Raw genomic sequence first — 11,302 nt, forward strand, 5'->3', positions numbered from 1 at the left:
ACACCCCCACACCACTCCCAACACCCCCATAGGCTGTATAACCTTAAAGGCCCCTTGTAACTCAGATTCTTGGTTCTTTTGTTATTCCGATACTCAACAGTTTAGTGGTTCCTATCTCAAGAGTGAAGTTCTCTGACACTTAAGGTTTATTCTGTGCCAAGCGCAACTTTACTTACATTTTCAATAATCCTTTAAAAATAATATTATATTACATAGGAGAAAACTGAAGTACAGAGGTGAAATACCTTGCTCCAAGGTCATGTAGCTAGTGGCAAAGCCAGAATATAGCCTGCTTGGCTCATAGCCCTTAATTCTAAACACATCTTCCCTTTGGGCCCTGTACTGTTTTCACCAAACTGGACTACATTTCAGATAGTGATTTTTTTGTGTGCCTAGAATGCCTGTCTTCTCTCCATTCTTTCCCCCTTACACTAATGTTGAAATATTTAGAATGCTTAAAGGTCAACCTCTTTAAGAAATTCTCTCCCCTAAAAAATTATAACCTGTTTTTAAGATTTTTGTCTTTAATTTTCGGCAACTTCATTATGATGTGTCTGTGTAGATTTGTTTTTGCATGTCTATGTCAGTTAGCTTTTGCTGTGAAATATAACCTCTGGAAAACTTGGTGGCTTAAAACAACATTTATTTAGCTCATAATTCTGTTGGTTGGCAGTTGGGGCTGGGCCCAGCTGGATGGTTCTTCTCAGCTCCACATGGCCTTGGGTCCACACGGGCTCCCACACAGGCTCCCACACGTGCCCCCACACGTGCCTGTAGTCAGCTGCAGGTCAGGTAGACAGCTCTGCTTCTGTGTGTTGGCTGGGGCAAGTGGAGGCAATTGAGCTACATATTTCATTATTTAATAGGTTAGCCTGGCCTTGTTCAAGTGGCAGCAGCAGGGTTCCAAGAGATAAAAACACATAAGGCCTCTTGAAGTTTAGTTTCAGAACAGGCACTTCACTTCTACTGCATTCTATTGGTCAAAACAAGCCCAGATCAGAGGGTGGGGAAATAAACCACTTCTTGATGTGAAGAGCTATAAAGTCACAAAGATACAGTCAGTAAAAGAACTGTGGTCTCTTTCTGTAAATGCTCCACCACATTATCCTGTGGAGCTTCATTTTATTTCTTGAATCAATAGATTGTATTCTTTCATTGTCCTGAGGAAATTTCAGCTATAACTCTTTAAATGTTGCTTCTGTTTCATTCCATTTTCCCCTCTAAGACGCCACTGAAACGCCTGTTATGCCTCTTACTGTGACCTCTGTGTAGCTCTCTCTTTTTTTAATATATTTTATTGATTTTTCACAGAGAGGAAGGGAGAGGGATAGAGAGTTAGAAACATCGATGAGAGAGAAACATTGATCAGCTGCCTCCTGCACACCCCCAACTGGGCATATGCCCGCAACCAAGGTACATGCCCTTGACCGGAATCGAACCTGGGACCCTTCAGTCCGCAGGCCGACGCTCTATCCACTGAGCCAAACCGGTTAGGGCCTCTGTGTATCTCTTATCCTGTCTTTTGTACTTACCATTTCAATGCTTTATTCTGACCTGCCTCTTAGTTTATCAGTTCTTCAAATGTGCTGTTAAGAACTCCACTGAGTTTTTAAGTTTGGTTATAGTATATTTTTAACATATATATTTTATATTTTGTTGACTGATTTGAGAGAGAGAGAGAGAGATCATTGATATGTTGTTCTACTTACTTATGTATTTATTGGTTGATTCTTGTATGTGCCCTAACGGGATGGAACCCACAACCTTGGTGTATCGGGATAATGCCCTGACCTACCTGGCTAGGGCTGGTTATAGTATTTTTGTAGTTCTATAGTTTTGGGAGTTTTTTTCAAATAACACTTTTCATGAGTCCTAGTTTCTTGCCGAAACTTAAAGCTTATCTTGATCTCCATAAACATGGTCGCCTTACAGTCTTTTTGATTACTCCAGTATCTAGAGTCCCTGTTTGTTGTTACTGTCTGTTGCTTTTGTTGATTCTAGCTCATATTGTCATGTGCCTGTAATATTCATTTGTTGGGTAAATGATTTAAAATGTATTTTTAAAAACAGTAGGAGGCCTAGGATGTTACCTTTCAGAGAGGATTTTCATTTCCTTCTAGGCACCTGAGGGTGCAAGCCTTAGGCTTCGGAATTTTTTGCTTTACCTTGGTGATCCTTGGAAAAGATTTTGTACCCTTATTTCTAAAGTGCTACTTGTCCCTTCCTTTGGCTGGCTAGTAACTGAGATCCCGATTCTGCAACAAATTGCAGTTTGCTTCTCAATTTTTCCAGCAGATGGCATAATGTCCCAAAGCAGAACCCACCCCTTCCCACCAAAAGTACCTCACAGCTGTCTTTCTAGAGTCTGCAGATGCTTTCAGGCAGAAGCTATTATTTATCTCTTTATGCTCCTATTCTCATCTGTTTTCTCTCTTTTTTAAAAAAAATATATTTTATTGATTTTTTACAGAGAGGAAGGGAGAGGGAGAGTTAAAAACATCGATGAGAGAGAAACATTGATCAGCTGCCTCCTGCACACCTCCTACTGGGGATGTGCCCGCAACCAAGGTACATGCCCTTGACCGGAATCGAACCCAGGACCCTTCAGTCCACTGAGCCAAACTGGTTAGGGCTGTTTTCTCTTTTTGTTAGGATTTTATGCTGTTAATTTTTTTTTATTCATCTTTTTATTTATTTTTTGAGGTACGTTTGGTCTAATCAGGTAGTTCACCATTACTATAAATCAAAGATCTATTAATACATGCCTTTTTCATTCATTTTGGTCCTAAATAGTGACTGTGGTACATTTTCATATGTATATGTTTTATTTCTTCCAGATTCAAGTGCCAAAAAGTCATGAATTGACTTACTGACCTTTATTTAGTTCATATATATACGCATATACATAATAAATGCTCAATAAAAATTGTTGATAAATGGATAGGACAGATGCAAGGTGCCTTAATTAATGAAATATACTTTCCTCCATAATATTAAAATACTTTAAAATTAAAATTGACCTTAAATCGCACTCATATGTAGAATCTAAGTAATAAAATAAACTGATGAATGGAGTGGATCCAGAGACATGGAAGCATGGAACAGAGTGTGGAATCTCAGAGGGAAGGCAGGGGAGGGTGGGTGGGAGGTAATCAAACAAAGACCTTGTATGCATAATAACCCATGGACACAGAGAGTGGGTGCTGAAGGCCTGGGGTGGGGCAGGGAGTGTGAGACTACAGGGGTCAGTGGGGGGAAAAAGGGACATGAAATACTTTCAATAATAAAGAATTATTTCAAAAAAATTGATCTTAGGGGAGGAGAGAGAGAGAGAGAGATAGATAGAGATCTGAGGGAGATACATTAATCAGTTGCCTCTTAGTAAGACATTCAATCTCTAATATTTGGTTTCATTGTTTTATTATTATTCTAAGTGTTGGTGACCCTAGATTCATTAGGTCCATAGGAGGAAAGGGTTCTGTGTCACCTTGAATAATGTTCTCATGTGACTCTGTACTACATAATTAAAGGAAATAATTAATGGCTTATCATTTAAGGCATTTGAAAGGAAATTTGACTTTTTAGTTTAAATTCAAAACTACAACTTTCAAGCAAAAGTGGCACCTTAGATCCAGTAACTTGTAATTATAGATTCACTCTTTCTTGTGATGGACTAGAAACTTTAAAAAGACGAAATCTGTGGTGTACTATAAAGAAAACCAGAAAAGAAAGCACTAGAAAAGACACCAATGTAAATAGAAATGAATAAATGTCAATGTGAACATTAGCATATATAGTGCCCTCTGAACATTTATTTTTTTGGTATTGTTTTAGGTATCGTCAGATTCTGGAAAAAGCCATTCAGTTATCTGGGGCAGAACAACTAGAAGCTTTGAAAGCTTTTGTGGAAGCAAGTAAGTGGAATGAAAATTCCATATTTGCCTTTGTATCACTGAGTAGGACTTTAAAGCTTGCCTCAGTCTTGTCTTATATCAAATTATCAATATAATTTTTATGAGATTAAGTTAAATATACAGGGTGGGGCAAAGTTCATATGGAAAATAATACAATAATTAATAAATAATAATAAAACAAGACTAAACTGTGTTTTGCATACTCACAACATTGAAATTGATGGATTTATTTTAGAATTTAAACTATTTACATCTTGATTTTTAAAAATGAATTGTCTTCAGAGTTATATTTCCAATGAAAAATTTTTTTTATAATATATTTTATTGATTTTTTACAGAGAGGAAGGGAGAGGGATAGAGAGTTAGAGACATCAATGAGAGAGAAGCATCGATCAGCTGCCTCCTGCACACTCCCTACTGGGGATGTGCCTGCAACCAAGGTATATGCCCTTGACTGGAATCGAACCTGGGACCCTTGAGTCCATAGGCCGATGCTCTATCCACTGAGCCAAACCGGTTAGGGCTCCAATTAAAATTTTGTATAGTAGTTGATAATAGAAACTGATAAGAGACAATGTAGCATAGTGACAAAGAAAGTAGACTGGATTCAAATCCTAGTCTACTGTTTTATTAACTGTGTCATCTTTAACCTCTTTGTGTCTTCTTTTCCTTGTCTATACAGTGAGGATATGATATGTACCCTATAGAATTGTTGGGAGATTAAATAAGTTATTATACATAATAAAGTGCTTAGAATAGTACCTGGCATATAATAAGTGCTGTGTAAGAATGAACTGTTATTAATGTCAGGATCATTCCTTTTCAATAGGAACTAGAAATTTTCATATTTCATACACTCTCCCCCACTCCCTGACTTCAGTTATCTTGAAAATTACTCAAAATTCAGGCTGGAATTGATACTGCATTAACAATATCAGCAATACTTGATAGTACTTTACAGTTTACAGTGTACGTTCACCCATAATGTCTATCACACAGGTTCTTTTAATAACTGTGACTGCAGAGTATAGATATATTCTTGTATAATATATTGTAAAAAAAAAGTCAAGGTTAAGTCACTTTTACCCCCCCAGGGACATTCAATTAGTCAGTGGCAGAGCCCAGCCTATAAACTAATTTTTCTGATTTATTGTCCTTATTTACTTGTATTTCCCTGATAAGTGCTAGTTTGTGTAGTAATTTCTTTTTAACAGCTTTGTGTCTAATGGCACTTGTAATGAAACTGTTTTCTCAGTTACAACCAGTATTTAATAATGAATTCCAAATAATATAAACTGATTAATATATTAATACATTATAATATACTAGAGGCCTGGTGCATGAAATTCGTGCACGGGGGTGAGGGGAGGGGCGCCCTCTCACAGTCCGGGAACCCTCGGGCAATGTTGTTGCTTTTATTGGAAAGTATAAGTGGTATTCACTGTCTCTATTTGCTTTATTAAATTTCATGAAAATTATTTCACCTTTTTCTTCTATAACTCCTTTTGGTAGCTAGGTGGGATATAAATAAAAATAGGGGTATTTCTGTGCCTTTGCTTTGTATAAAAATGAAGAGAGAGGAATAATGTAAAATTCTCAGCTATTAAAACTTTTTGTCAACCATTTGTATTTCTTAGAGAAATTATGGTAGTTTTACTATTTTGTTGAAGTTATAATTCAGTATAAGGAAAATTTATTCTGTAATATAGGATGATAGGGGTGTGAAAATCCAGGAATAATGCATTGCAGGTTGCACTAATACATACAGTTTTTAGTATTAATTTTAGGTAAAGATTGCTTAATAAAAAACTTATAAATTACTCATGCCTTCTTATTTCTATTTTTTTGACAAGTGGTAAATGAGAATGTCAGCCTTGTGATCTCTCGGCAGCTGCTGACTGATTTCTGCACACATCTCCCTAACTTGCCTGATAGCACAGCCAAAGAAATCTATCATTTCACCTTGGAAAAGATCCAGCCTAGAGTCATTTCATTTGAGGAGCAGGTAAAAAGTCTAGAGCAGTGATGTTTGAACTTGAGATAGTAGTAATTATTTTGAGAGATATTATTACATTTTTAAAGGAGATTATCATTCATTTTCATCTTGTCAAAATTGCGCTAAACAGCATTTTACAATATATAATAAAATAAATATTAGGATATTGTAACTCCAGCTGACATTTGCCTATTTATTACAATTTTATGCACCAAATATTACTCTTTAGATAGTTTTAAAAAATCAGTTAAATTCTTAATTATGCTGATAAATATAGGAAAACTCCAGCATTATCTATGCAGTAGCATAAAAGCAAAACTTCATGTTTAAACTAAATTATTGCCATAATCCACATTGTATAAAGCAAAACTTCATATTTAAACTAAATTATTGCCATAATTCACATTGTAATGTGCTATTTCAGTTTACTGTTTTGTTATTCTATCAATACAAAATTAATAGAAAAATTTGGGTGGTCTAGGTAAATTTTTAATAATTATACTTGCCAGTTTGCTATGTTGAATGAGACAATTGTTACAATACATTTATCTATTTATTTTAATTAGTTAAATAATAGCAATTGATATAACATGTGTATCTACTATTTCAGGTTGCTTCCATAAGACAGCATCTTGCATCCATATATGAGAAAGAAGAAGATTGGAGAAATGCAGCCCAAGTGTTGGTGGGAATTCCTTTGGAAACAGGACAAAAGTATAATAAATAGTGGATATTGGATGGATATATATGTATCCATATATGTATATATACACATAACATATAAAGGATATGTACAATTGTTCATTATATTTTTCCTTACATTCTAGTGTTGGAAACAAATGATAAACAATTTAATAAATAAATAAATTTCGTAGTATATTAGAAGGTGGTAAGGGCTATGAAGAAAAGTAAAGTAAGGTTGTATCGTTAAATAGGGTGATTGGAGTAGTAGGGTGATTGGAATGGTAGGGTGATTGGAGTGGTAGGGTGATCCTGATATCACCTCAGGATTTTGAAGGAGGTAAGTGAGTGGCTTTGAACTCTCTGAGGGAAGAGTATTAGTAGATCCTTTTAGAGAGGATGGCTTGTGCAAAGGCCCTAAAATGGAAGCATGCTTGAGGTTTTTTAAGAAGAGCAAGGAGACCGTTATCGGTGGAATGGAGTGAGCAAAGGGGAGAGCGATAGAGGATGAGGTCAGAGAGTACTAAGGACTAGATTATGTGAGGTCTTGTAACCCATTGTAAGACCTTTGTATTTTCTTTAAGTGAAATGAGGGGGAACCATTGGAACATATTTTACAGAAGACTGACATGATCTGACATATTTTTAAGACTCATTCTGACTACTGAGTTGAGAATAAACTGTAGGCATGCAATGATGGAAGTAGGGCCGTTAGGAGGTCTTATGCACTACTGCAGATGAAATGGAGATTGTGAAAAATGTTGGATTCTGGGTATGTTTTTAAGGTAGATATAGAGTGTAAGAAAAAGAATCAAGGTAAGTTTTGATTTTTGGTTTGAACAACTGGAAAAATGGAGTTGCCATGTATTGAATGGAGAAGAATAGGTTTTGAGGGAAGGTCAAGAGTTCTGTTTCAGACATGTGGTAACCAAGTGGAAATATCTTGTACAGAGTTGAATATATTAGTTTGGAATTTAGGAGAGAGGACTGGACTAGGGATATATATATATATATATATATAGATGGAATTTAAAGCCATTATTTTGGATGAGATCTCCAAGGGAGGGACTATAGATAGAGAAGAGGATTGAGTATTGAGGCCAGGAGCACTCCAACATTAAGAGGTCAGGGGTAGGAGGAAGATACAGCAAATGAAGATTGTCCATTGAGGTAAAAAGAAAACCAGAATGGGGTGTGTGGTGTCCTAGAAGTTAAATGAGGAAAATGTATTGAGAAGGAGCAAGTGATTAGCTGTTGTGCTGATAGGTCAAGTAAGATGACTGAGTTAGTAATGTGGAGGTCATTGGAGATCTTGACAAAAGTTGTTTTGTTGAATTGGTGAGCGTGAAAGCCTGACTGAAGTTGTTTAAAAGAAAAGATGTACTCAGTTTGGCAGCACATATACAAAAGAGAGAGAAGAGAGAGAGGGAGGGAGAGAGAATGGGAAAAGAGAAATTGGAGATGGGGATCAGTTGTCATGAGCAACTTTGTGGGGAAGTTTTCACAAGGGGAGCAGAGAAATAGGGTAGAAGATGATAGCAAAGGTTAGGTTAAGAGATTATTTTTACTTTTATGATCTAATGGAAAGCAAAAGTTTGATATAGGAGAATAGTGGAGAGGATTCCTGCAGGAGTAAACAAGAGGGGAATGAATCTAGTGGAGGGATAGGCTTTATTAGGAGCATAGATAGTTCATCTTGGCACTGTTGGCATTATATATATTATTTATTTATTTCAGGGAGAAGGAGAGAGAGATAGAAAAATCAATGATGAGAGAAAAATCATTGATTGGCTGCCTCCTGCATGCCCCCACTGGGGATTGAGCCTGTAACCCGGGCATGTGCTCTGACCAGTAATTGAACTGTGACCTCCTGGTTCATTGGTCGATGCTCAACCACTGAGCCACGCCAGAATGGCAGCACTGTTGGCATTTTAGATAGGATGACTCTTTGTTGGGGAGGCTGTCTTGTGTGTTACAAAATGTTTAGCAGCATTAGGGGCCTTTATTCACTTGATGCCAATAGCACCGCTACTCCCAGTTTTGACATTAAAAAAATGTCTGCAGATATTGCCATAGGTTCCCTGGTGGCAGAATAGTAATAGCTAGGAACACAGAGTATGTGGGTGCAGATATTAATGAGGTGGTGTTGGAGTTGGTGCAGCTACTCTGATTGCGTCAGTATTCTTAGTGAAGTTGGAGTCAGAGTCATCAGCTAGGAGTATGGTTTGGGATGGGAGTTGTAAGGTTGAGAGACAAGAATATAAGAACAATGTGCTCTAGAAGAGTGGGGCAGTAAATGGACTAAGAATGTATAGTATATTTGGCAGCATTAAGGGCTCATTTGAAGGTTGTAGTGATTAAAATGAGATCAGTCAGATTGGTTACATGTTTTCTCCAGTAGAGTTCAGTTTCATGGTTGCAGGAAAGGAGTGGGTGAACTGTTAGGTTTAACTAGAGTTCGATTTTTTCCAACAAGTATGACAGCATGAGAGAGACAAGGGAGATGAGTGCATGTGCAATTCAATGATTATGATTGATTAAAAGAGTTAAGATAGGTAAGGAGAGAAATGAGGCCTTTTAGGGGAAGAAGACAGCAATGTAATAGGATCACGGGTTTGGAGGTCACAATGGGTTCAATGAATTGTTGGGTTTGGGATACTAGAGAAAGATACTAGAAACGGAAAAACAATGAGAAAAAATTAAGACTACGGTTTGTAACTCTTATTCAACCAATCTTGCCTTTTTATGTGTATTTATGAAACATTCATCCAAAGTTTACTGTACAAAAAGATTGAAAGGTGTGAGACTCTTGATAGTATTATTAGACACATTTCCCCTTTCAGTAGGCAAATATAAAAATATATTCAGCTGCTTCTCTTTTGCCAGGTGAATGAGGGATTCTGTATTTTTGTCTCCATTAATATTTGTTGTGATGATAAGGCAGATACTACTTCAGGCATATGCCTTTAACGTATTTATTAAATTGTTAAGCAGTGATGCTCTTTGAAAAAGAAGCCAGTATATGAAAAGACTTTCATATGTAGGCTTTCATAAGGAGGCTTTAACTTTCTAAAGCAGGGGTCCTCAAACTATGGCCCGTGGGCCACATGCAAATATAAATATTGTATTTGTTCCCGTTTTATTTTTTAGCTTCAAAATAAGATATGTGCAGTGTGCATAGGAATTTGTTCATAGTGGTTTTTTTTTAAACTATAGTCCGGCCCTCCAATGGTCTGAGGGACAGTGAACTGGCCCCCCTGTTTAAAAAGTTTGAGGACCCCTGTCCTAAAGCCTCTTGTTAATTCTTTTTTCTTTGCTATTTGGAAGGGTGGGGCTTTCTTAATTGCTTTGGTCTTATTCTGTCTGGAGCATTTTCTCCTTAGCATAGAGCAGTTGATTTATTTTCATTGGTAGTTGAAATAAATATAAAATTAGATAATCTTTGCAGTGGTGGTAATTATCATTTTGATAGTTCTGTAACACTGTGAGGATACCAAAGAAATGAAAATTTAGTTATTTTCTAAATAAGATAAAGTAAAAGTGATTAAAAGTTGAATTTGTTTATTAAGTAAAGAATTAATTTCAAATCTGGGGCAAAGTCAATTGTAAACTCTGTTGCCACATAGTGGCATCACTTTTGCTAGTAAATAGGATTAATTTTTCTGTGAGGATTAATCTTGAATTACATGATTTTTGGATTATGTAGGGTCTTAAGTTATGTATATCTTGCATAAAATGTGACCACTGGGATAAAGAAGAAAGGAAAACCACTTGTAATCTCACCACCCAGAGATAATTGCTACTATTATCTTATTTTATCCAGTTTTTTAACTTAGCTAAAATATAGGATGACTATTATCACGTGGTAATTATTATAATAACCGTATAGTATTCTACCAGTATTCAATTCAATTGAATACCATAAATGTCAGTGATTTCCATTCTTCCCCAATTACAGATATTTATGGATAATTTTACAAATGACTATCTTTGACATGATTATTTTCTTGGGGTTTATTTTCTAGGGGTAAAATACAAGGTGTGGCAAAAGAGGTTTACAGTTCATATGGAAAAATAATATAATAATAAATAATAATATAAGAATATACTGTGTTTAGTGTACTCTCAACTATAAACCTACTTTTGCCCCACCCTGTATAATGGGTAAGGAGTATACGCAATTTAAAGGATTCAAATGTTAGTTGGAGAACATATTGCCAGTTTTTCCCCAGGACTTATTTATAGTCCTACCAGTAGTATATGATAGATCTTTGACTTATGAGATTATCTGAGAATTAGAAGAAGCTAAACTGTGATATGAACAATGATGAAAGTAATAAAAATTAATTAAACTTATTTTGGAAATATTTCTTAGCTTTTCGATAATATAATGCAGTAAAAAGCTTGAGTTCATCACATTTTCTACCACTTCTAATAATTTTTTCAATAAAATAGTCATTTGTGTTTTTCTGTTGTATTCTAGACAGTACACTGTGGATTATAAACTGGAGACATACCTGAAGATTGCTAGGCTATATCTAGAGGATGATGATCCAGTCCAGGCAGAGGCTTACATAAATCGAGCATCATTGCTTCAGAATGAGTCAACCAACGAACAGTTACAGATACATTATAAGGTAAACAGATGAGCTTATTTAGAATTTTGTAGTGGAGAATCCTGTTATACTAAAACTAGAGGCCTAGTGCGGGG

General features: G+C 36.0%; 1 protein-coding gene across 2 annotated transcripts in view; it reads left to right on the forward strand.

Moving 5' to 3' along the window:
- The window catches only part of COPS4 (COP9 signalosome subunit 4), a 36,475-nt gene that overhangs the window by 7,129 nt on the left and 18,044 nt on the right, over nt 1–11,302 (forward strand). For both annotated transcript variants that reach the window (XM_006778216.2, XM_006778217.2), the window contains exons 2-5: nt 3,835–3,914; nt 5,768–5,919; nt 6,521–6,624; nt 11,075–11,228. In XM_006778216.2, the coding sequence (XP_006778279.1) occupies nt 3,835–3,914; nt 5,768–5,919; nt 6,521–6,624; nt 11,075–11,228 (490 nt within the window). The remainder of the gene's footprint in view (nt 1–3,834; nt 3,915–5,767; nt 5,920–6,520; nt 6,625–11,074; nt 11,229–11,302) is intronic.

Source organism: Myotis davidii, unplaced genomic scaffold (assembly GCF_000327345.1).
Source record: "Myotis davidii unplaced genomic scaffold, ASM32734v1 scaffold449, whole genome shotgun sequence".
Classification (NCBI taxonomy): domain Eukaryota; kingdom Metazoa; phylum Chordata; class Mammalia; order Chiroptera; family Vespertilionidae; genus Myotis; species Myotis davidii.